The 27683-nt window shown below is 37.2% G+C and overlaps 1 protein-coding gene across 1 annotated transcript in view; it reads left to right on the forward strand.

Moving 5' to 3' along the window:
- Positions 1 to 27683, forward strand: part of CSMD1 (CUB and Sushi multiple domains 1) — an 883217-nt gene that overhangs the window by 301399 nt on the left and 554135 nt on the right. The window contains exon 3 of the mRNA XM_015859302.2: positions 2259 to 2371. Within this exon, the coding sequence (XP_015714788.1) occupies positions 2259 to 2371 (113 nt within the window). The remainder of the gene's footprint in view (positions 1 to 2258; positions 2372 to 27683) is intronic.

Raw genomic sequence — 27683 nt, forward strand, 5'->3', positions numbered from 1 at the left:
AAGTTAAGGAAATGAGAGTATTTTAATGTTTCTCTGTGTGTTCAGTTTGAAGCAGTGCAAGTTTATTGAATGGCAGTTTTATTAGTGGGGCTTTCTTAGCACAGACCTGTCTTCTTGAACTGCTCCCATTCTGGTTGCAGTAAAGGCCTAAAAATTAATTGCCAACATATATTTCCAGAATATATATAAAAACATTGGAAGGTGTGTGATTTCTTCTGCATGATAAAATGAACGTGCACAACAAGTAATGATTCATCAGGTATAATTACCCAGTGAAAATGTTAGTAGGGGGAGAAAAAAAGATTTGGTATGTTAACAGTGTTTTCCTTCTGGAAATTACTTTGAAGTATATGAATAACAATCAAGGTTTTAATCTGCTATTTAGTTTTTATCAGTTTCTTGGCATCTGATGTCACTTTATGTCAGCAAGTGTACTGCAAAGGCACTCAGATAATCTGTTAAACAACGGAAACACAGATTTTTTTTTTTTTCTTTTTTAGGATTGCAGTAACAATAAATATGCTGAAAAAAAAATAAAATTAAACCAGTGTATTATTTTCTTCAAGTCTGTTACATATCTACCTATTCTTTGGACTGCAAAAAGTTTAGGTGTAGTGATTAAAGCTGTGAATGAACACATTTATCTTCCTTTAATGTAAATTTCAATGTCAATTAGAGGAAAAGGTCATCTGGTATTTCAAAGGGGATACTACAGAAGCTATTTTAGTTAATGAGCTTGTCTTTACAAGTCCACACTGTAGGAGTGATGCTTATTACCATAATAGAATCGAAACAGGATGCCCTAGAAACAACAGCTCAAATGGGTTCTAGTAGGTTCATATACAGAATCACAGAAATGTCAAGGTTGGAAAAGACGTCCAAGATGATCCATTTCAGCCATCCATCTACCACCAGTATTTCCCCACTAAACCATGTCCCTTAGTACAACATGCAGACATTTCTTGAATGTGGTGACTTAAAAACCTCCCTGAGCAGCTTGTTCATGCATGTAACCACTCTTGTAGAGAAGTGTTTTCTAATATCCAGCCTGGCACAACCTGAGGGCATTCCCTCTATTGTTAGTTAGGCACCCACCCTACTTCAGTCTCCTTTCATGTAGTTGTATAGAGCAATAAGGTCGTCTTTTCTCCAGGCTAAACAATCCCAGTTCCCTCCACTGTTCTTCATGTCTTATGACATGAGGTCTGTGCTCCAGACCCCTTACAATTTTGTTGTCATTAAGAACCAAAGCCTTACAAAGCAGAGAAAATACTTACCAGGAATGACGTAGCTAAGCTGCGTAGTTCTGCTTTTATATAATCATTTCTTTTTCAGTTATTTCTTTCTTTTTTTTCCTCTCCTTGCTTACGTGTTGTGGAGCGTTGAAGCTAAGTTGTATCTTTCTCCGTTTCAGTTTGCTTTTCCTCCTTAACAGTTTCCTAAAACAGAGTACTTTGAAACCCTACTCAAAGAAAGAGAAAACATGCATGTAAGATCAGAAAATACATATCCTAAATTAATAATGAACTGTCATAGCTGTACAATATAGATGCAGGGCAGTAGTGATCACCACTATGATTTATTAAATAGGACAAGAAGAATGTTTCTGTAAAAACTGTAACATCTAAATAGATAGCGAAGGTGACAGAAAATACAGAACCTGAATGTAAGATGTGGCAAGCTGCATGGTAGTTCTGCAGTTTTGGGCTTGAGGAGAAAGTTGTATTGGTTAGGTCCAGAATTGGAGTAAATGAGGTGGAAAGAAATAGAAGTAATAGGTTGATGAGCACACAGAAGGTAAAAAGATTAGAGCAAGTTGTTAATTAGTGCATTGGATACAACATTTAAAGAGGAATAAACTGCAGAAAGCTTTCATGACTTACGTTGATTTGATTATATGCCTTTATCTTTATTTATTAAAGCTCTTCTCACTCGTTCTGATCTCTGACTCATCCAAGTTGCTGTTTGTTTTCCAAAGCTCAAAACTGTAAAGACAAGGCAGCAGCTGACTGGTGTAATTCAGGTGTAGATTTTTGTCTTGGACATTTTCACATGTGAGAGTTAAAGGTAGTCTGAAATAAAGCCAGGCTGAAATTATTACTTATCCAAATTAAAATATATCAAAGTTTTATTTAATTACTTATGCTTCTTCTTCTGGAGGTGTGAGTTATAAGGCTAACTATGTCTACTGGGGAGAGGAGAGTTTTAATTTATCTCTTTAAAAGGTTTTAATTATTTGTACCTCTTTTATTGAACAGGTTATCTGGATTTCAGCTTCCATCATCTATTGTGAGTACAGGTTCTATCCTCACGCTCTGTTTCACCACAGACTTTGCTGTCAGTGCTCAAGGATTCAAAGCTATCTATGAAGGTAAGAATGATTTTCTTATCTGGTTTTTTACTTGGAATACATTTTTGATGCTGAAACTTTTCCATTTTCATTGTTTAGGGTTTGAATCATCATTGAAAATTGCATAACCTTTTTTTCTGACATATTTAAATGCTACTACATCATGGACGAAGTCTTCATTTTGACATTTAATTCAATCAAACTAATACTTTAATTTCAGCTGGGATTTTTAATCAAATTTGTCAAGTTTCTAAAGCTGGATTAGGAAATGCTTACATTTAAATGGGTTTCTTGTTATTTCCTGAATTTCTTTTGATAGCTTCCTTAGGCATTGCCTGGCTAGAGGGCTTTAATGATTAAAAACAAAAATGGAGATGGATGTTAACTGGTCCTGAAAATCAATAGATAATCGTATAGTGGGGAAAACTTGTGTATGTATGTATGTTATATTCTGTTATTCTTCTCCAAAACCAAAGCAATTCAAAGCCAGTTTTGCAGAAGGTATACTAGAGTACAGTGATGACTGCACAGTTCTGGGAGAAAAAAATAAGTCCAAGCATTTTGTATCTTCCAGTGTTAACCAAGAGGCAATCTCATAAAATTGGACTAGATCTGTTTTTGCAATGTGATGATTGGTACAACAAGTTTTGAGATCAGCAAACTTTGGGAAAATGATCAGATGCAGTGATATAAAGACAGTTTGCTTCTGCTTAGGTAGTGCATATGGTTTTAGTGTACCTTCAGGACTGTATTTAAACTGTTGTGTGTGAATGTTAGGTTGTTTGTGCTTAATTTTCTGTGCTTTTTCCTTATTGGAAAAAATGGATGGGTTGCTTATCAGTTTGTCTTTCCCTGATAGCTTTTTCCCTTTTGCCTTGTCCTCTAAAGCTTTGTCAGGTGAATAGCAAGAATGGCTGTGATGAAAAGCTAGGACAGTTTAATATTTTTCTAGTTCTATTAGGTAAGTTGAGAAGGAACATGGGTCATCACAAACACCAGAAACTGCTACTTCTGTCTGAAGTTGCTTTCTACGTAGATGTGTCTTTCTCTTCTAGCAGTTGCGTATGGTAACATAGTGCATTCTTCTATGCAAGCTAAGCAGTTGTTTTTTTCATATGGAAAAAGATGGTGAAGAATGCTAAAAGATGTCTCTTGACTGCCATCTTCGGAACACATGCACAGAGCCACAGACTGTAATATAATGACACTTCCTGCTGGCCTACTTTCTTGTAAAAACTGCAGCAGGAAGATCTGTAATTAACAGTGGCATATAGCACCACTCTCTGGTTAAATAACACTGCCCCCTTTGAGATTTAATGCTGTAAATCTGGCGCTGTCCACAAGCTTTTTATTGGCTTCAGAATATGACAGCTGGCTCCCAAAAATATGGTGGAGGTCATTCAGCAGAATGTTGTAGTTTATAGACAGTCAGAGGGGGCGGGTGGCTTGGGAGGGATTTGCAGAAGAAGTGGGGTGTTAGGTGTTCATTTTTTGAAAACTGGGAGTGATTTCTGTATCAAACTCCTAACTCCTGTAAGGGACAATAGACTCACTGAAAACATATAGTTAAAAAAATAAAAAAATCCTATAACTCTCCCTGACTGCTCTTTATTTTTTTGCTACTATGCCATATGTAATTTTGTAAGTAGGTAGGTGATTGACCTCTCTGAGACAGCTGAATACAATGCAGATGTTAGTAGTCACTGCAAGTCTTAATAGCCACTCTGCTGGCTACCTATCCATAAGCTAGTTTGCTTTTAGTAAAAGTATCTAGTTGTCCCTGGTGCTAGCCTGCACTTTATCCTTCTCTGGAGAAAATGAATTACTGCTCAGTTGGAAGCATTGGGAAGACTGAAGCCACTGATTCCTGCCATTTAAGATTTTGGGACACTGTGGTTGTAACAATTTGAGAAATGCAACTTTAAGCATCTTAATTGGAGGGAAGTTTTAACAGCATGTCAGCTGGCAGAGACAGCATGTTTAAAAATATATATATATTCATTATGACATCTAAGGGAGTGATTTTGTAACAGATTTTTGTATGGAAGGTAGAAAAGTCTACAAGATTTAAAAGTAATTATTGAGATAGGGAAATTCACAGAATCACAGAATTACCCGGGTTGGAAGGGACCTCAAGGATCATGTAGTTCCAACCCCCCTGCCTGGCAGGGCCACCAAACATACACATTTACTAGATCAGGTTGCCCAGGGCCCCGTCCAACCTGGTCTTGAACACCTCCAAGGACGGGGCATCCACAACCTCACTGGGCAGCCTGTTCCAGGACCTAACCACCCTCCTAGTAAAGAACGTCCCCCTAACATCCAACCTAAATCTTCCCTCTTTCAACTTAAAACCATTTCCCCTAGTCCTGCTATTATCAGCCCTTTCGAAGAGTTTACTCCCCACCTGGGAGTAAGTTCCCTTCAGGTACTGAAAGGCTGCAATGAGGTCACCCCGCAACCTTCTCTTCTCCAGGCTGAACAAACCCAACTCCCTCAGCCTGTCCTCCCTTCAAAATTCCTTTTTGTCACTATGTAAAGGCAGGCAAGGGAAACCTGGATCTGCATCACTTGTCTTAAGGCAGTGGATGAAGCAGGTCTGAACAATTCAAACTAATTACTTTGCATAAACTTCCCATATTCTGGGAATCTTCAAAAGTAGTGTTTTTTAATAGCTTCTGATAGATCACCCTTTCTCAAGTATAAGAAAACTTCATCTTCTTAGGATTGCTATCTTCATGCATTCAAAAAATATAACTGATAAGTGTATTCAAGGTTGGCTGTGCTATTGAGAGTCGGCATTTTAAATGTGATCACTCTGGGTAGCGTGACAACAGTCTTTCCTGACAACCAGGAAGGGTTCTCTGCTATGCTGAGCTCATGCTTTTCAGAGCAGAGGCAGTGCTGTTGGGAGGTTTCTGCATTACTGTCTGAAGGATGCTCTTTTGAACTTGCGCTGTAGTGGCTGAGGTTAGGGCACTGAGCCAGGAAAGAAGGTACATCAACCACCTTTCAGCATCCTCTGAGGACATATGCCAGCACCCACTGCAGGGAGAGAGCATTGTGTGCCATTGCCTGAGCTGAGATTCAATTTTATGTGTTCTAGTGAATATATTCCCAATTCCCTGCTTCCTGTGCAGAAATGAAATACTTGAGTCCTTTGTGTTTTCACAATATGTAAAAACAATGAAGCTAGTGAAATCACATACTAGTATTCTGAGCACTCAAACGTTATTTGAACCTATCTGACTCTGCCTGCTGTCATCCATATGCCACATGAATATTTATACTTAACAAAACCTGATTTTTGCAGCAGTACTCCAGCGAGAGCCATCTACTAGTGTTAACAAGACACTGATGTAGCTAGGCAGTTGTCTGGATCTTAGAAATGGAGGTTTCTTTACTGTACTGTTACTTCATCAGGTTTGTAGGTCTGCTTATGTGAGACTACTATTTTTAACTACAACATTAATAATACTTCTGTCTTCCTCAGTGCGGTGCAGATGGGGGGTGCTTGAATCAGTCTTACTTTCTGGCAACTTTCATCCATGGGATTTTGAGACATATTAACATCAAAGTGTTTATACATTGCAGAATTTGTAAGTTCAGTTCAGCTTAATCAGCTAAACAATCTTTTGACCATTATTGTCACTTATAAGTAATAATTAAATGGAAGACTAAAGGTTTGGGATTTGGGAATTGAATTCTCTTTCTGTAATGTGGTTTTTTGTTGTTTTTTTTTTTATTGCCTGTGCCTTACATTGTAAGAAAATTCCATTTTGCCTTCAGTAGGAAAGGGAAAGAACAGTAATATTCTGGCAACTGGTGCAGTTTTGTTTAATTCCCTGTAAAAATCAATTTATTTCCTGTTTCTTGAATGGAAATAACCAACTATTTATATGTATATATATATTTTTTAAGATGCTTTGAGTGCAATAAATTTCAGTACTGTTGTATTGCTGTAGAAGTTTTCTCTGGATAATTCAAAAGTATTCCTCCCACGAAGTACACTTGGATATGCTTGGAAATAAAGCAACAGTAAATGAGGGCAGTATCTGAAATGTTTTGCACAAGTATACTTGAAATAATGAGTGGTAAAATGATTGTATGATCTTTCTCTTACACTATTTTCTGCCATGTATTCCCATGTTCAGGGAATGCAGCTGTGAAGAATATGATGTTCTGAATGGTGGAAAAACTTAATTCTTGGTATGCTGTTAGTCCCGTTCCAAAAGCTTCACATGCCAGGGGCCCTAGGCCTGGACACAGTACTCTAGATGGGGCCTTTCAAGTACAGAGCAGAGGGGAGCAGTGGCCTCTGTCTCCCTGCTGGCTGTCTCTCTTTTGACGCTACCCAGGATACCATTGACCTTCCAGGCTATGCTGCCTTCTGCTACTAAACGCTAGATAGCCCTTAGCAATCATAGGCTCATTTTAGACTATCTTGATTTCTGTTGCTGCTACTGTTGTTTTTGTTTTCAAAATACATTTTGTAATGTAGAGTTAGTTCAGTTCTGGTGTATCTGGTTTGTTTAATGTGCTCTAGTATCTTTCTTTTGACCTCTGTTCTACAGTAGCAGGTTTTCTTTCCAAGGAGGAACTCTTGGATTTCCTTGTATCTTACCTGCCCTTAGGGTATACTGCCTTTTTTCTTTCGGTCTTTGAATTCTCAAAGCTTTCTGCTCACACTCAGCATTAACATTTATACTGTCAGTCACCTCTTCCTGCCTTGTGTATCTTCCCTGAAGCTTCTTTTTAAATTCTTTTCAGCATCAACAGAAGAATGTGGTGATACACTTCCATAGTCAATTCTTAGAAGAATTTTTTTCCCCTCTTGTTTCTTCTCCCTAAATGTCTATCACTCCATGTTCTTTTTCTATTCATTATTTTGAGTGAATATTCTAAATTACTTTTTAAAAATCAATGAAACTCTTCCACGCCCAAGTTGAAGACAACAGCCTCTTGTAGTGATAATGAGTTCAGATAGTTATCTTGAGACTGTGGTTTCCCCATCAGCAAGGATGCAGTCAAAGTAAGAGGCCTCAGGGCTTAAGCTAACATTCCTCCTTTGCTCAGCTTCTCCAGTAGGAGTCTTGGTTGGTTTGTTTGCTTTTCCCCAAGTACACAAATATTTTTTGGAAACTTCAGAACTGGAAGTTTTAGGAAATTCTTTCCTAGAAAGAAGTGTGTAATGAAACTTTATATGATTGAATAAGTCCTACTTGAATTGGTAGAAAATAAAATGGTTTTTACTTTTTGCAGTGAGGTTTTGGACCCCTCACTGCAAGAAAGATGTCGAGGCCCTGGAAAGTGTTCAAAGGAGGGCATTAAAGCTGGTGAGGGGTCTGGAGCACAGGCTATATGAGGAGAGGATGAAGGAGCTGAGAATGTTCAGCCTGGAGAAGAGGAGGCTCAGGGGAGACCTTATTGCTCTCTAACTTTGTGAAGGGAGGCTGTAGTGCGCTGGGGGTCAGCCTCTTCTCTCATGTCATTAGTGGTAGGACTAGAGGGAATGGTTTCAAGATGCAGCAGGGGAGATTCAGGCTGGACATTAGGAAATATTACTTCTCAGAAAAGTTGGTCAGGCACTTTAATGGAGTGCCCAGGAGGGTGGGGGGGGAGGGTGTTGTTTAAACAATTAGATGTTGTGTTGAGGGACATGGTTTAGTGGGAGCTATTGGTAATAGGTGAATGGTTGGACTGGATGATCTTTTAGGTCTTTTCCAACCTGATTCAGTGATTCTCAAATTCTGTACAACTTGCTATCAACAAAGGTGGTTTTTTTTGTTTTTGTTTTTTGTTTTTTTGTTGTTTTTGTTTTTTGTTTTTTTTTGTTTTTTTTTTTTTGTAAAGGAAAGAGGAATTCTGTAAAAGGCTTGCCTACTGTGTTATTCTATGGTTGAGCTATGTCAGCTGTATTATGCTTTCCAGCTCGAGTAGCTCAATCTCTAATGTAAAGACAGCCTTTGTGTTGCTATTAACTGTTGAAAAGGGGATTACATTATTTAAGATGGTTTTGGAACTGTCTTTTTTACTGCCTCTGATTCTGGAGAAAGGGATTATTTTGTGCCTTCTAGTGACTTACTGATCCTTATAAAAATTACTGTTAGGTAGTTCTTAAGTAAAGGACATCAACAAACTTGGTGCTGATGGTAATATTTTAGCCTCTCTCCACAAAACTTATTCTCCTATTTGGGATCACAAATACAATAGCAAAACAATTTCAGAAAGAACAGTGGACTTACTGGAGCAACTGTTCACTGAGGAGTAACGTCAGAACTCCTGTAATTCTGAAATAGTGTTGGATTTTATTTTTTTTTAATTCAGCCACATAAGTAATGTATATTACTTATACATGTTTTCTCACAATACTTTTCTAAAACAAGTCATGCAGCATGACTCAACATAACTGGCATTTTTGCTTCTTCCCTTTCACAGCCAACTGAGATTTGGGGGAATAATTTTTCATGTTCGTAGCCTTATAATTTGACTAGAAATAAGATTTCAGTTAAGCAGCCTGTGTCTCAGTCCAATCCTTACCTCAGATTTCTTGTAAACAGTGACTTCTACCAAATACCAAGATGTCAGTATCAAGAAAGGGTGCTGGTTACATAAGGAACCTATATTCAGCTCATGTTTAATTTTTCCTGAAATTTATGTCCCAGGCATGTTCCCACATTAGTAAAGAGAAAAAAGTATCTAAGATATATATTCCTAGTGTTTGGTGTGAATTGCCAAATTGAGAAAAATCAATCCTTGATGTGTTTACCCCCAGTCTCTGTTTTGAAAGTTATACTTCATTTTCTAATTATTAGATGTATTCCATAGCGTTTAGTCATTTTCAGAGTGATCTACATTAATATGAATGTCCTCAGTGAAATGCAGCTGACACCTTGTGGTTTTTTTTTTTTGTTTTTTTTTTTTTTTTTAAGGAAGTCTAATGCTGTGGCTCACTTGATTTCTGGATTTATTTGTCAAGAAAGTTGTTTCTTTGGCTGCTACAATGTAGGAACAGTTGTTGTGTTGGGAATTTCTCAGAAAATAAGTATGTTCTCAGCTATAGTTATCTCATTTCTAGTTTGTAGCAGAGACCCTTTTTAGCTTATTTTTCTTCTTTATAGAAATTGAACTTTTAATTCTAGATGCAATTTCTGACTTGAAAAAAGAAAAGTCTCTGCGTGCTATAACAGTTACTTTTGCTGACCACTGTGTACTTATTTATACTTACTCTACAGTCCTACTTGGCGTGGCAAGGATGGCTTATGGCTTTGGTGTCTTGTTTAGAAAAAAAATTAGCATCTCTGTTTCATCTGGAAATTCTGCCTGCAAATTTTTATTCCTTTTCAGCTGACAGCGTTTAGACTTCTGCAGGGTGAAATAATTATTTTCAAAACAAATCCTTTGGGTTAGAAGGCCAGTAAGTAAAACCTTGGCTTTGTTACCTTACTGAAGCCAGCAGCCATTATCCTGATTAATTAAATGTAGCATAGTCTATTACTGTAGATGGTAGTCATATAAATACAGCTACACACCTTGCTTTTCATCTACTGTTGTAAAGCTTTAAACTATTAATAACTGTACTTTAAATTACTTTGTTATTTATATCCTTCTCATATACCGAGGGCTGCATTTGCATAACCTTTCATGTTTTCCTTCTGTAATTGGAATAATAAAGCACATATCTAGAACTTCGCAACAAAGTACACTCAAAACAAGCATGTCTAAAGTCCTGCTCTTGTTCAGTAATTAATAAATAGCTGGTATGTCACGTACCTGTGAATTGTGAAGAAGTGGACTTTGTTGGCTGTAGAACGCTTAAAGTAATTACTGCTTTTTAACTGTTATTTAAGAACTGTTAAAGCCATCACATAATCTTCACCTTGTGAATGTTGGAAGCCAAAGCTGTTATGCAATATTGCTGGACTACTGTATATATTGCCTGTCTGGATATCAATTATTTATTCATCCAAAGAACGTCATTAATTTCATTAAGTATACTTCAGTGCTATAAACGAGTTGGCAAAATGGCCCTGAGTTCTCGTTATTATGTATTTTCTATTGGCATCCTTTTCCACCAAGTTAAAAAACTCTGAAATCTTTCATCCTGTATATATCGAAAGACTTTCTGACAACTATATTTCATTATTCATGCATGATAGACTTCTAAGAGATCTTGCCTTAAGGTTATTCGAAGCTGGCTTATTGGATTGACCTGAAAAGTGCCTTGAGAGGCATAGAAGGCTACACGATTTCCTTGACTTTTAGATCTCTGCTTTTCTTATGCATGTTTAACAAGACAAGGCACATCTGTGTGGTGTCAGTGGATTATAAAAGCAAAATCATAAGAATGTTGAAGCAGCAGGTTTGGTTGTAGTGAATCTTGTGTGTGAAGCAGTGTGCGTTTGTAAACCCAAGTAGTAATATTTGCTAATTAATCTTAAATACCTAATCATTATTGATCCAGATCACACTTTAAAGAAAAGGAAAAATAAACAAGACAAACAGTGCAGTTAAAAAATGTTGTGCACATGCACTACTTATATTCTGCCTTGTCTTTTAGTGTTATGCTCACCCTTTCTGCTCCTCTGGATCTACTAGTTGATAATTTCTTCTTCTTCATTTTAGGATGCAATTGAGGTCATTTTTGTGCACTTGCAGTATTTTATACCTTTCTCAGTTCTGTGTTTCCATGCTGTGTCTGTATCTTATATAGTGCCTCTCGCACACATTGGATGCTGCTGTGTTCTCTTTGATACTCCTAAAACCAATTTTGTTGGGGTCTGTATTCCTTTAACCTCCTCAAAGTTGTTTGTACCTGTGGAGTTTCCAGTGCCAAGTCTGTTCTTCTTTTCTTCATGTACTTCCTGAGGTGTGGGAGCCATAGTGGTGAGTCTGGTCTCTTTTCAGTAGTGCGTGGGGATAGGACTAGGGGTAATGGGATGAAAGCACAGCATAGGAAGTTCCGCATGAATGTGCGGAAGAACTTCTTTACAGTGCGGGTGACGGAGCACTGGAACAGGCTGCCCAGGGAGGTGGTGGAGTCTCCTTCTCTGGAGATATTCAAGACCTGCCTGGATGCCTTCCTGTGTGACATGGTGTAGGGAGCCTGCTTTGGTAGGGGAGTTGGACTCGATGATCTCTAGAAGTCCTTTCTAACCCCTACAATTCTGTGATCCTGTGATTCCTTGTGCTGTCTTATGTGTCTACACTTCTTGAAGACTCTGTAGTCAAACAAGGCCTTTAATTTCCTTTTAACTATAACTGTGTTCACTTTGCACAGAATAATTTTTTGATGCAGCTATCTATATAAAATGATGGTTGTGCCATGGGGTGGAGTGGGGAGGGAGGTGGATATTATCCTTAAACATCTAGTCAATTAAAGAAATTACTCTCACTGGTAAACTAAATGAAATAATTCTACAGACAAGTTGGGAGAAGTTTTAGACAGTGCAAGACTGACCGTAGGAAGCCTGAGTCCTGATTAGAAGCACCAATTCACACAGATGCATTGTTACAAACACTGTGTGCATAACTCAGTTTTTTCCCCTAATAAAGGTTTGCAAAGTTTTGTGATTCAGTCAAAGCTTCTATCATGATTTGAGTGATAAAATGAAATTTGTTCAGTATTTTGCCAGGCAGCTGGGGTGGACTTCACCTGAGTAAATCCCTGTCTTCCTGGTAGTCAGCTGCAGAGCTAGTCATTAGCTTTAATCATTAAGTACTTTCAGAAGGCAATTAATGTGAGGTGCCTGTGTTCGCATGAGGTGAATCATGTTGAAGCAGAGGTGACTGTCTGCTTGTGATAGCTTTATGCTGAGAGGGGAGAGGCTAACTTAGTTGTCTTCAAGTCGAGCATTTTAATCTAAGGTTTAGATTGCATATCTCGTTTGGCAGAAAGTCAGCGCTTAAACTGATAAGATATCTTGTAGAAAAACATGCCTCATCTCCATGGAAATCACTGATTTCAAGTGTGGTTTAATTAAGAATGTTACTTTCTTAGATCATCTTTAGTTATTCTGCATATTTGTATTCTTTGAATCTTTAAAAATCTTTCATTTTTGGAGACTGACACGAAGTCATGAGATATTCTAAAACAAAGTGGTGCAGTTTCTCCCTCCCACTTCTCTTCTGAGATGAAAAACTGTTTTTGGAAGAAGAAGCTTATGAAAAAAATGGAGCTTTCTGCTGTTAAATGTGAGAAACTTGCCTTATTCATTAAAAAATGCCACCAACTGAAATGTGCCCTGTACATGCAGCTCTCCATGGTCAGCAGAGAAATATGTGGCCAAGTGGCCTCCTTGACTTGGTGAGATGACGGTAGGTGTCAGCAGGCAGGCATTTGAATTTTGCCCTGTATTCTGTTAAGTGAAGTAAGTTTTTAAACTGACAAATAATGGGACAGAGTGCATTCATCTTTTATTCTGATACAATGCAGCCATAAAGAGTATTATTTTTTTAAGTAATAGTTTCCTTATTTTTTAAATTTTCTCCTGCCGATTTTATGTTAAAACATCAATTGCAAGAAAGCACTGTGAAGCTGCAATTTGTGGAGGGAGGGAGGAGTAAGGCAGTGGGTGATTGGACAGCTGTTGTGTGTAGGATACTGAAGCTCTATGCTGTCACTTCAGCTTTGCTGTAGGAGTTTAGTAAATGGCAACATTAATGCACAAAACCAAAGTGGAACATATTTCAGTACTGCACATGTGATCAGGCTTCACCTTGGCAAGAAAGCACTTTTTCCAGCATTATGTTTTTAATGTTCTTAGCCCTGGGTTAGACAGAAAGGGGGCTGGGGGGCGGGTGGAGGTTGGGAAGAAAACAAACACGGATGATACCCTCTAAACTGAGTGTGAAACCTTAGATATGAAATGAATTCAATCTATAGGCAGATTGTACAGCGTGGTGAGACTCTCTACATGAATTCAATCATAACTTCAAGTTTTAAAGATAATGCTTTGCTATGCTCATTGCATTCTCATCGGTAGTAGGCTTTTTTATGCTTGAGATGTACCTTTTAAAATAAAATTAAGAAACAAAAGCCATAATATTACTCTGCTACTATGTGTGTTGCAAAATTAGATGTCATGACCACTTTTCAAAGAATGACTGTTCTTTGCAGTGCTTAACTCATGCTCCAGAACTTCAGAGTCCTCCTGCCACTTCAGCTGCCCCTAATTTCTTGATTGTTTTTTAAGAGTTAGTTTGTAACTAACATAAAGGCTAAATTGTTTCATTTAAAGATAAGAGCTATAAAGGCAATTGGATGTTCGTTTTAGATTCTCTTTATTATTGTTTGTGAAAGATGAGGAAGTGTAAGTGGGAAAAGAAAGTACTATTTGTACACTTACTAATTCAAGCTTTTCTTCATGGAATTTTGCTATCAATTTAGAAATCAATTATACAGATATTTATTCCTTGTTCCAGAAATACTATTAACAGCTTTAAATACTGAACAGATTTACTGTTTTTGTTTTAAGAAGTGATGAAATCAATTTTGTTTCCAGCACACTCAGGGGCCTTTGAACTTTAAATGCTGCAAAGTGTTCATTCAGAAATGAGAAGTAGCAGTGGTATCACAAATCCTAAAACTCACTAATTCACTGAAGCAAAGGGAGTGAATACATGATGTACGTTGGCTGTTCCAAAAGTAATGTCTCCTATATATTTCTATGGAATCTATAATGGATAGAAAAAATGCAGTAACACAGTTGAATAGAACATTGCCCACACTGTCCATCTTTTATCTTTAGCAATGGCAGACAGATTAAGTTCTTGCCAGGCTCATTTTTTCTTTGCATGTCCTAGCAACTTCCTTGTACTCTTCCAGAATTGGCTGATATTTATTACAAAAATGGTAAGCTCTTTTTCCCCACCATCCCTTCCTGGAGTTTGAGCTAAAGTTCCCTGCTCAGCCAGGCCACTCTTTTTCCCTGTCTGTTCACCTTATGGCTCACAGGAAGAGCCTGTTCCTGTACCTTTAATATTTCCTTCTTGAGGAATAGTTAGCCTTCCTGGATCCCTTTGAACTTCAGCTCTGACTCCCAAACGATTCTCCCAAACAACATCCTAAACAATTCATACTGCTCTCCCAAAGTCCAAGGCAGCAGTTTTCCTGACCTCTCTGGACTTCACCAAAAACAGAGTATTCTGTTCTTTTGTCATTACGTCTAGGACAGCATCTCACCATCACATCTCCCATCATCCTTTTCTGTTTGTAAACAGCAGGTCTAATGGGGTGCTTACCACTATAGGCTCTCTTACCAGCTGTGTCAGGAAGTTATCTTCCGCACACTCCATAAATATCTAAGACTGCTTCCTCTGAGCTGGATTGTATTTCCAGCAAGTGCTGGATAATTTGAAGTCTCCCACAAGGACGAGGGCTAGCGATTTCATGACTTCTGTCACCTGCCTGTAGAATGCTTCATCTGTGACTTCATTCTGGATGGGAGATCTGTAATAGACTCTCACCAAGATACTGGCCTTGTTGGCCTTCCCTTTGGTCCTCACCCATAAGGACTTTACCTTGCCATTGCCTGCACTGAGCTTTACAATGTTAGAATGTTCCCTAACGTAGGAAGCCACCCCCTGCCTCTCCTTCGTTTCATATCCCTTCTAATGAGCCTCTAGCACTCCAGCTGTGGGAGTGATTCCACCATATTTTTGTGATGGTGACTCAGTCATAGTTATCCTGCTGCACAGTGGGTTCTAGTTCTTGCTGTCTGTTGCCTGTGTTGCATGTATTGGTGTAGATGCACTTAGCTGGGCTATTGGTCTCACTCCCAGCCTTGGCATACTTTTCTTAGGCTCATCTCTGGTGAGCCTGGTTTGATTTTCTTCCTTCTTCAAACCTAGTGTAAAGCCCTGTCAACTCCTGGGCTGGAATCCTTTTTGAGGTGGGTGGATTCTTATTCATCACCAGCAGGCCTAACACGAGATGAACTGTCCCATATTTTAAACAATATAGAAACTGTAATTTCTGCAGTGGCACCAGTCTTTTAGGAATTTATTGATCAGGTGGGTTTTTCTTCTCATTTCTTTCTCATCTTTCCCTTCTGCTGAAGGGATAAAGGAGAACATCTGAGCTTCTACTCCCTCAGCTAATTTCCCCAGTGCCATAAAGCTTGATAGACCTCGGGCTTCTACCTGTGCTGACCTGAGCTACCAGAAGTGGGTACAGTAGATCATCCTATGTTAATATTTATAATTATTTTAGAGCACCTACTGTTACAAAGAGTAAGAAAACAAGATTTTGTCATTGCAGGTAGTAAGAGGAAAGTAATTAAAAGTATGTTGGTACTGTGGGATGTTTAAAAATATATTTACAAAGCTATGTTACCCTAACATACAGCACAGCAATTTGAAATGAGTCGCATCAAAAAGATAAGCAATTGCTGCATGAACCACTACAAGTGAGGAAATCAGTAAGGGAAGAAGAGAGAAACACTAGAATATGACACCTGGGAACTTAATTTAGACTATTTTTCCCATTTCGGTTATTTGAAAGTTTTCACTCTCTGAAATCCTACCTTGTTTAGAGTCATAATCTTTAATATTAAAGTCTGAAATATTTTATTATAGTGAAATGTAGCAAGAGTAAATTTGATAAGCAAGGCCTGTGGAGCTTTCCATAATAATTTAGGCAATTGCTGGGAGACTTTTATGTTTTTAAATTGACTTTTATGTTACTTTGACCCACACAGTAATGTAAGTCAGTGTGTGACTGGACAAGTAAGCAGCATAAAACAAGGTTGAAACTCGTTCTCCCTATGTTAAGCTTTGTTTAAAATCATGTATGCTTGGGTCTGCTGATAGACAAGTTGCTCTACTACTGAGGTTCTCTTTCCACTGCCCTTATAACTACATCTAACCTGAGCATAACTCAGTGTAATTTTCAGGTGAAAGATGACAAATGCTGGAATGTGTTACTTCCAGTGAAGCCTTAATTTCTTATGCCACAGAATTTTAGGTTAAAAAGGGAACAAATGTCTGCAACAGATTGCCTGCTCCTTGGATGCACTAAATATAATGAAATGAGTGTGAATTGTAAGTATGAAGAACTGGAGAGAAAAAATATCTCCCATTTCACTGCAGTTCTCATACATCAGCTTTGTGCCTGTGCTGTCAACCTTTACCTGCAGCCTTAATTCTGGTGAACGAGAATCAGGCAATATGCACACAGACATAAAACAAACCCCCTCTCATCTCAACATTCTCTAATATAAATTCTCCAGCATTGCATATTGCCAGTTTACTTATGTGATTGTAGAAACACAAGCTTTGTTTGATATTAAGTTATTGAAGCAAGAAGGCTTCCTTCCAAGGTTAACTCAAAACAAGTCAGTTGTTAACAATGAAGTCTGGTCAAGGTGGAGAGAAAAAATTGTGGCAGCCACAAAAAATACTTCAAGAGCATATTTATCCCTGAGCTCCAGGGGAAAGAAATTGTCACTGTGTGTAACAGCACCATCTGCTGACTGCTGCCATAACACTTTCATACTTCTTTCTAAACATAGCAATAGCATGTACATATGCATATTCACAGCACTGCTTGTATTCTGATTTCTTGTCCTGCTTGAAGTTGTAGCTGCCTTTTTCCCTTTTAATGTTGTGTGGCTTAAAAATTTGAAGCATTTTGAACAGTGTGTATGTGTATATATATATTACAATCTATATTACTGTAATAAAAATCAGTAAAATATTACTTAAAAAGAAAATAGTTAAAAAGGAGCAGGTTACTCCTTTTGAATACTTTTTCAAGCAGGAAGTACTTCCTAAAACATATAATATAACATATGATATGGTAATGTCCTATCATGCTTTAGAAAGTCCTGTTAAGGTCTTTACAGGAGTTTACTTACTTTACTGAATCTGACTTTTGGTGAATATTCTTTTAGAGTAGCAATATGAATCAGCTGCTTATGGATCTCCAAAAGTAGCTTCTAAGAGTCTTCACTCTGTCATCATATTCTCTTTCTCTATAGAAGTGGGAATAAATAGATTGATTCTTATTAAAGTTTTTCAAAATTCTTTTCAGTAGCATCACAGGAGCAAAGGAGCCTATTGTTATGTAAAATATATTGGAGTACTCAACTGTAATACATATTAATTTAGACGTGTGGAGACCTTTTATCTTGCAGCTGAATTACAGGATGGTACACCAGAAACTTCAAAGATTTGGGTGGAAAAAGGTAGTAGATGTTTCTAATTGGTACAGTCTCCTTTTCCTCGGGCCACTCAATGACCTCCTTTATCTTTTGATTTCGTTAATGGACACATGTAGAAACTGGGGCCTGCGTTTCTATACCACTTTTTATTTTTGACTTATTTATCCTTACTTATCTCTGTTCACTTACTCCTGATGCATTCACATAGAAGAAAAAAAAGTTCTGTTTATAATCACTAATATCCATCTGATGGGTACAGGCACTGTCCTTGAAAGGAGACTAATAAGTAATATTTAACTGTAAAAATAGACTTTTGTGTACATTGAAATTTAAAATAAACTTAATTATAATGATTTTATGTATTTCTTATTAGCTTTAAAGGCTTCATAGAAGTCTATAAATCTTTTATGACATTTGATTTTGAATATGTTCAAGATTAAATCACACTGAAAATGTAGTGTATCTATAAAGAAGTTATTTTAGTCTTTAAATTCATATTTTTTCTCCTGGTTACATCTACTGTCAAAGATGTTGAAAAGACAAGCAGGGAGGTAAAGATGCCTTGCTGTAAGCAATTGCATGGGCCATTAGTTAAAATGAGTGTTTAAATGGATAAGTGATGCCCTTTCAGATTATAAACGTAGGACTAAATTAGTAAAAACACATGACTCAGCAAAGTTATTTGTGATCACTTATTTCAGCTGCGTAGAGCATCAAAACGTGAAAACTGGAGATCTGTTTAGTACTTCAATATGTCATTAAATTCTATATGCATGATATTGTCTGTATTGTATCTGACTTCTACTGGTATGCTCAAACACTGATCATTTGGAGTGAGTAATATATTATAAATTGTATTTAGGAAACAACCACAGAAGTAGGTTGAAATGCATTCCTCCCTTCTGTTATTTCTCTTGTATGTGAAGTAGAAAGGTGGTATGCAGCCATCAGAAAACACTGATAACATTATATTAATAAAGAAATGAAGCCAGATTATTTGAACAATATTCTTGTTGCAAAAAGTCTTGTTTTGATCAAAACTTCTATCTCTTTTTGTATTGTTCTTCAGGCCTTCAGATATTTTTCATACAGCCATAGTTCAGGTATTTGTATTTATACAAGCCTTCTCATGAATGTGTACTGTAATAATAAGAAAACAGCCCTCCTGTGTGTGTTTTGACCATTCATTTTATGGGGACACTGTGTGCTTACCTACAAAATGTGTGTGTCTAGAATGAATGTGTTCTCTATTAGTGTAATGCTGTGGTTATCACTGTAGATTCTTTGTCCTCACTGTTTCTTCCTTCTGTTATTTTCTGCTACATCTCTGCTAGAAATAGGTTAATTGTTCATAAATATGCTGTATTTTTTTAATTAAGTTTTTGTTGTTGTTGTTCAAATGCCCCTTCAGAATAGCAGAAATTGGAGGGAAAAAAAAAAAAAAGTAATCTAAGGTTAGTTTGGTTATAGTACTTTCATATTAAACCTAACCTGGCAGTTAGAAGAGATTAGTAATAATTAATGTAGTGGTTCAGTTTCTTCTTTAAAGTGCAAAGTTAAGAGTGTATTACATGCAGTCTGAGAGGCCCATACAGTTTGAATAACAGTAAGGAAATGCTTGTGCAGCTGTTAATGTTCACTTTGCATTCTGAAATATAAATAGACCTTTTCTATGTTCCCTTCCACAATAAAAGAGGCCAAAAAGTAATGAGGCAGATGATGATCCTCCTTTCCTTCTACAGTAGCTTGCACAGCTAAATCAGACCATAGTGGAGGAGAATGCCTCTGCTCTAATGAAAAATTGCCCTTGAAATAACACAGAGATCATTCCTAAATTTTAGGCAGTTTTCTTTCTCTAGAGATTTCACGGCTCTTCTCTACCCTTCTATAAGTCAATGAAAAGCAACAAAACAAAACAGGCTGTGGTGAACTGGATATGTTGTTGTACACAGATACTAAGCAGGAGCTAGATAGAACAACTGTTAGGCAAGTATGCATAGATACTCAGAGTACTCTTTTCAAAATGGTTAAATAATTGGCCATCTTGAAGAAGTGATCGGCTGAGTGAAGTTCTGAAGTCCCTGTTGTAGGTTGAGCACTATTCATTAGCTTTTAAGCACCTATTGCATGTGGTTGCAAATGACTTTAAAGTAGTTGTAAGATTTGAAGGTATCATCAGAAAGAGGGAAAGTGATTTGAAGGGAAACCCCTTAAGATAAACTGGATAAAGGTCAAAGAAAGGCAGTGGCAAAATTCCTTGCTGGTACAAAAGTAATGTGTAGTACGCATTTGAAGGGAGACTGCCTGGAAAGTGTTACCTTAGAAACTTATGATAAATCACAAGTGAACATCCCCTCCTTCTACTGGGTGTGTAAGGTAAGAAACCAAACAGTGCTCCGGGTAGTGATACGAAGGTGAGTAACTTCAAGCATTCTGATTTATTTTTTATTTTTTTTTTTTTTATATGCTAGTAAGGGCTTAGGCTGAATTTTCCATCTCACTTCAGGCACAACACGTGAATAAATACTTAGATTAAAAAAAACAGAGTGATTTAAGCAAAAATGTTGAGGGAAATATTTTTCTAGTCAAAGGTTGTGAAGAAGAAATTGATGTATTCAGACAAGTGAAGAATCAAGAATGATATAAGAAGAAAAAAAAAATAAAAATAAGAAAGAAATTATGTTGCAAATCTTCAGGGAATAGAAAGCTTGATTCAGATTTGGCGCAGATTTAGTTGTGAAGGTCCTTACAGTTCTACTTTTGATTACTGTGATTCTTAAACAAATATCTTCATTCTGAAAAACTTCACCATTAAGTAGCTGTTATTCTAAAGGTGTTGCATATGAACTGAGTTGTAGCAAGTTTGAGCTTATAGAGGTATCAGATCTTTTAAATTCATGATTCACTGTTCCTATTTGAATTTTCTTACACAATTTGGTGCTTTGTTTGTACTGTAACTGTGAATTCTAATTGCTATAGTAAGACTTAGTTACATGAAGCTTCATATGCAGAATAGAATAATGAACACTTTTTGAATGACTATAGCTTCTCAGTTGAAAAGTACTGAAATTTTAATTTCCAGTTGAGTTGTTTTTCTACGGTTTCATCCTTGATATAGCTGTAAGCTAAGCTTAAGGACTGAGTGATTACGGCTTACTTGTTAGGCATTGAATTTACACAATAGCTGTGATATCCATGTCTAAATATTTTCTTTGTTTAAAAAAAAAAAGTAATCTAGAACACTTATTTTTGAAAGCTATGTTATGAATGTGTTCCTGTTATCGCGAGTGTAGCATGTCATAGATGGCATGGGGTAAAATCTTTGCTAGGGACTTCCTTAATTTACAAGATGATGCTATGTGAGGAAAACATTATCCAGAAGATACAAACAATATTTAATAGTAAGTAAAATTCTAACCTCATTTTAAAATCTCTTCTACTTGGTTAGATTAACATAGAAAACTTCTTGCTTTATTTCTGAAGGAGAGGACTCAAGTAACTGAGCATTGACACAGGCTGCCCTGAGGCTGTGGAGTCTCCTCTTGGAGGTCTTCCAAAGCTGCCTGGACATGGTCCTGGGCACCCTGCTTGAGCAGGGGTTGGGTCAGAAGGACTAGAATTATCTGCCAACCTCACTCACTTTGACGTTCTATGAATCTGTAATTCAGAAAATGGAAATCAAATCAAACGCCTTGCATTTAACCTTGCACAACAGTAATGCTACTTCAATTTGCATGTTGCAGTAAGAAGATTAACTTGAATAATGATAGATCGTGTTTAGCTGTGAAGGAACGGCTCTCCTTCTATGGAGATATTCAAGACCCGTCTATATGCCTACCTGTACAGCCTGCTGTACAAGGCCTGCTTTGGTAGGGCGGTTAGACTCGGATCTCTGAAGCTCCCTTCCAACCCCTACAATGCTGTGATTCTTTGATATCATTTTCTGTAAAAAACACCAACTAGTACAATTCTGAATTGTGAATGTTTTATCCTAAATACTGAACATTTCATACTCTACATTTTTTTTTCTTACTGTTTTTATCTCATCATTCAAACTCATTTTTTCTTAGGAAATTTGTACTTATTCCTATAACTAAACAGAGATAATTTCTTGAAATATAGTTTAACAAAGTGTTATGGTCATATATTCCTGATACATTAAGTGGAAATGCGCTGTTAATTGAAGTCGACTTGCTTCAGTCGCTCAGGCGACACAAGGAATCTAAACTGAAATAAAGATGTGCAAACCCACATAGATAAAGACTTTAGGAAAAAGCAAACTGTTCAGAAAAGTGTTCTGACTCATTTTTTGAGCTTCATACAATACAGCTGTACCAAAAACTTGAGACAAATTGCATTGTTACTAAGTTGATCAATTAAGTATTAAATTTTCAAAAGCAGTATTAGCTTAATCTTGCTCCTACTAATGTCTGTAAAAGTTCTCATGGGGAATAATGGTTAGCACTTGTACTGAGCTTATTTGAAATTTACACTCTTAATCAGCTATTTTGTTTCTGTAGCTGCTATGCATATGGATACTTATAAGTAAATGTAGGTTATGGGGGTGGAAATTGTGCCTGCTAATGCAAAATCTTTTTTCTCTTTAGGACTAACTTTTTCACTTCAGTTTGGCTAATGATAACACTTGTCGTTTTGTGTGAGATAATCATAGAATAAAAGGAGACAGCAGAACAAAAATGCTTTCTCACACTGTCCAGAAAGTTCCAAAGAAGTGAAAAATCTTCCTTAGTCTTATTGTTCTTTGGACTCTAATGATGAAGGTAGAATCACACTTAAAATAAATTCACACATACTTTTTCTAATATGTCTAGTAAACATGCTTAATTAAGAGAAACGGACTTTTTAATCAATAGAGTTTTCCAGAATGTACTTGATTTAATCGTAAAATAAAACAAAGAAAAAATTCCAGAGCTGACATAGATTGATTATCTTGCGATTGGTTTTTACACTGTTTTTCCAATGAATTATGGCAATGCTAATAAGTAAGATCAACAGAAATGCTTGTTTTGAAGTTTAAGAGGAAAAGGTTAATTATATATATACATCAGCTAAAGCATTACTACGGCAGCAGTCATGAACTGAGATATAAAAGGTGTTTTCAAGGTTAAAAATACCCTTTGCTATCTCAATTGCCTTGCTCTGCTATCAACTTCACGTGATGCTTTGATTTAACAACTGTCCTCTTCTTATTCTCTAAATGATGCAAATGTTTAGGAACCTGTTTGCTATAGCATCCTGCTTCTCTGTGTTTGTAAACTACGATGAGTTCTTCCACATTCTTCATTTTAAATATGAAAAATATCTGAGTTTGTGTTAAAATAGTATGTCTCTTGCTTCTGCAGCTGCACTTTTCATATATATTTAATAAATACTGTAGTTAATTTAGTTGTGAACATGACCCTGGTTTGCTGGCAGAAGTGATGCAGTGATGTGACCATGAAGTCTGCATCAGAGGGTGGCATGAGGCTTCAGACAAATAAACAACCCTTTACTTTCCCAGTATTGTTTATACGGTGTGGCAGAAAGCAAAAATGTAAAGAATTCTTAAGTGTGTTGTGTTCATATAGTGAGTTAATTTAGCTTGTATAAAAGACTAGCAAATTTGTTTTGACTGCTCTGAAACTTGGTAACTTGGGATTATATGACAAGTTATGTCTAAAATTTCATGATTACCACACAGTTTCTTAGTTTTCTTGTAAGCAGTGGCACCCTCCTGTATGTATGAAATATTTGTTGCTTATTCTTTTGTTACGAGTTGAGCAGATTCAGGTTAATCTTTTTCACAAAAACTTCTGCTTCCCTTTAAAAAAACATCAAAATTATTTCCTTTATTTGGCTTCCTCAGTGTCACCTTGTATAAGAATGAATTCTCTTATAAGACACACAGGTTAATTTTGCAGCTGTGATTTTCTGATTTATGTTGCCTTTTACTAGACTAATTTCAATACATCTTCCATCGCATTCAAGTCCTTAATGATGCCGTATTACACTCAATTTATGAGTCTGTGTTACTAGAAATATCTTAGTAAGTGTGCCTTATTTGGAACAATTTGTAAGTTGCAGTGAGGATTTTTTTTTTTTTTCCCTCCTTCCTATGTGTGGAAAAAAAAAAGTCTTTACTAAGGAAGGTATAATACCTTACTTACACAAAATGCTTGTCTGAATGTTGGTGCAGAACATGACTCATTTCAGCTGACAGTTAACCGTCAAGACTGCATTTCAGTGCAAGACTGACACCTAAACATGCTTGTCTGGCTATACATGCCTTAATGTGCATATGGAGTCTTAACTCTGACTGTATGATCAGTATCATCTATCTTGGGACCTGTCCTATTTCTTTTCTTTTTCCATGATGTGGATGAAGAGAGAGTGTACCATTAGTAAGCTTGATGAAACCAAAGTAAGGGAATATGTGAAAGTTTAGGGCTGCTGTGAGGTACCCTAAGAAATTGTCCAAAAGTCAACAGGGACACATGTAAAATCTTATACCTGTAGTAAATTCCTTTCCTGGTACTGGTGGGAGACTAATATGCAAGGTCACAGGTTTGCTGGGTAGGACTAGGGGTCCAGGTTGCAGTTGACTGAATGTGAGCCAACAGTATGACCTGATGGTGATGAAGACTAACAGCATGGCAGGCTGTATCAGTAGGAACACAGGCAGTAAATAGAGGGGCATTCCTGTTCCCGCTGCCACATTTACTTGGGGCACATGGGAATACTACTTCCATTTTTTTCTCCCTCAGTAGACTGGAATGAGTTTGGCAAAGTTACCAAGCTATTCTCTTAATTATAAGGGGATGCTGAGGGGAATGGACTTCCTCCACCTGCAGAGAGATGGCTGCAAGGGGACCTAACAGCACAGTCCCTTAGTGCCTTAAGGGGAAGTTACAAGGTGGGTTGAGCTGCTATCTGCTTTCTGGGGAAATACTAAGAAAAAGAACAAAGGGAGGATATTCCAGCTGGATATAGGGAGGATGAAAGTAAATCTGAGGACAGTCTAACAGTGGAGCTGGTTACCCTTCTTGAGTTTTAGTATCTCTGTCCTTGAGGATTTTCAAGATCTGAATGTAAAATGTTGTGAGCAAGTGGATCTGAATTCAGTGTTGACTCAGCTCTGAGCTGGTGATCGTTTTTCGGAGAGTTTCTGAATTGAACAGTTTGTATGGAAGTGGTTAGTTGCATTTAAAGTGCCCTGATGTTAACTTCGCAGTAAGCTGTTTCACTCAACTGGCAATGGATCAGATCTCTTTTGACTTTAAAGAGAAATTAGTAAGTACATCTGTAGGTGCCTTCATGAAAATTTCTTAAACTGAGTCTCATCTCTAAAAGTAGAACAAATCTAATCTGGGAATATGGACTTCCTCTTCTAAGAGAGAGAAACGGACACCTCTGAAGAGCTTTCATCTCAGTTATTGAGAACTATTTTAGGATGAGATGAATCACTGCCGTTTCCCCCCCCCCCCATCCCCGAAGCCTATATTTAAAAAAGGAAAATAATGTTGAAATTTTAACTTTTCACTTATTGATGGGAAATTGGTGATCCTCACTTTCTGAAAATATTTGTCTAAAAATCAAGCTCCCATTGTGTGCAATCCAAGCAGAATTAATGCTTATTAAGGAAAAAAATATTACAGAATCTGTTGAACTATTTCTACACCTTTTATCATTTGAATTGAAGTACTGCATGGTGATTAACTTTCAATGCCTTACTCAGGGTCTGACCTATCTGGGAGAAAATTGTTCTGCTCTGAAGACATAGCTTCTATACTTAGAACAATTTCATGTTCCATGAGTTTTAAAGTTTTGGATAGAAAATAAGTGTTGTATAATCTGGAGACAAAATAATTTGACATTTTTCTATTTCTTGTAGAAGATGAAGTCTTGGGCTGAGTTGCTTTGCGTTACTTATTGAGGGTGAAAAAAAATGATTTAGCACAGCAATTTGTGACATAATTACTTGCTTCACTTCACTACTTTGATTTGCTGAGCAATTATCTCAGTTTGGGCTACTTTGCACAGTTAAGGCCAACTACTAAGTCAAGCTGAATCTTTTATTGTACTGGTAATTGTGTCAGTGCACTATTAAAAGAAAAAATCATCTGTCAGTTTGTTTTGTTTTGTTTTTTATTGTTGTTGTAGAAGAAAATGTATTCAGTAATAGAACTCGTTGCCATACACTGAAGGTCAGGTCAGTAGGCCTTGTGTCATGTGTTGAACTCCTTGTTTAAAACACAACCACTTACTGTGGTACAATCTGAGTCACGTAGAAGTTTACCTTCCAAGCCAGTAAGTGCCCTCAGTCCCAGATGACTTAAGATAATTATGCTCAAAAATTGATAAAATCAAGGTCGTGTCCTCTGCAAATTTTAGTACTTGTCTGAGATATAAAAGTGTCTATCCAGGGGAAAAGTTTTTAATGCTTGTTATCATACTGCAAAGATATATGAAGATGAGTGTTCAAGGCATACGTTTTTAGATATAGATGATTCAAAGGCAGGGCTTTGCAAATGTGTTGTCAAATGTGGAAAGATGGTGGTATGTGGTATTTCATTATGTGAAAAGTGGTGGTTTTCCTATATTAATTAGTTAAATTTCTGTTATTCGATAATAGTTTTTTTTTTTTGACTTGACAAATATAAAACATTATTAAAGAGACTTTATAATTGGAATACACTAGATGTTAAGCATGTACATATATACATGGATTTCCTGTTTAAAGCTTTTTATTTTGATTGAATGAAAAGCATGTGTGAAATGATTAAACTTACACCAAAAACAATTTCAGTAATGTTGGTACTCACTGTTGGTTTGTCTTACTTTGCCTAAAATGTTACCAGTTTGTTTATAATAGTTAACACTTAGCTTTTTCATAGAATCATAGAATCACGAGGTTGGAAAGAACCTGCAAGATCATCTAGTCCAACCGTCCTCCCTTTACCATACCTACATAAAACCACTTAACCATATCTCCTAGCTCCCCATTCAGACACCTCTTGAACTCTGCTAGGGGTGGCGACTCCACCACCTCCAGTGCCTGACCACTCTCTGAGAGAAAAAGTTCCTTCTTATGTCCAGTCTAAACTTCATCTCATACAACTTGTGGCCATTTCCTCGGGTCCTGTTTGTTGCTTGGGAGAAGAAGCCAAACCCCTCCTCATCACAACCTCCCTTCAGGAAGTTGTAGAGTGCAATGAGGCGAGGCCCCCATTGAGCCTCCTCTTCTCCAGGCTAAACAATCCCAGCTCCTTGAGCCACTCCTTGTATGATCTGTGCTCCAGACCCTTCACAAGTTTTGTTGCCCTTCTCTGGACACAGTCTGGGGCTTCAGTGTCTTTCTTGTAGTGAGGGATGATTACCTCTCTGCTCCTGCTGGCCACACTATTTTTTATACAGACCAGGATGCTGTTGGCCTTTATGGCTGCTGTTGGCCTTCTTGGCCAACATAATAGCATTGAGACTCTTTTCTCAGTACAAATTTTTATCTATAAAATGACTTGCTTAGGAGGTTGATGTGAGAAAATAGTTGAGGCTGATGATGGCTGCTCTTAATTCACAGGCCTTTTTTTTTTTTTTTTTTTTTTGTCAGCTGAAATGGGTTTGTTTGAGGTTTGTTTACATTGATTTAGACTCTGGAGAGTCACAGTCTCTGTCACACATTGATTTTTCTTTGTTTGTGTATTCTTTTCCAGTTTACCTCCCTGAAGGAAGTTCTTTAAAAAGTCAATCTTTAAGCTCGTTTCTAACATGTGAAAAAAGAGGGGGAAAAATCCCAAAACACGTACACACAGAAAACCAAACCACCCTTTCACTCCCTGCTAATAAAAGAGATGCAGTCTGGGAGGCAGTAGACAGCTGTCCCATGAAATTTCTTACAGTCTGGACAGCTGACAGTCCCATATTCCTCAACCAGGCTCAGGAAATGTCACCCATTTTCATGTGCAGGCAGCTGAGAAATACAGGAACAGTGATGCCTCAGGAGAAAGTGGTCAATGACTGGCAGGGTTTTGGGAATGTTTTTAACAAGCGTTGCGAGAAAATGAGGTAGAATGAGAATGAACACTCAAGCTGTAACTTCAGGAAAAAAAGGATCTTTAGAACAATTGTTTTCAGTAGTCTAAAATGGCAGTCATTAAAGCCAACTGACATTC

This window comes from Coturnix japonica, chromosome 3 (genome assembly GCF_001577835.2).
Source record: "Coturnix japonica isolate 7356 chromosome 3, Coturnix japonica 2.1, whole genome shotgun sequence".
Lineage (NCBI taxonomy): Eukaryota > Metazoa > Chordata > Aves > Galliformes > Phasianidae > Coturnix > Coturnix japonica.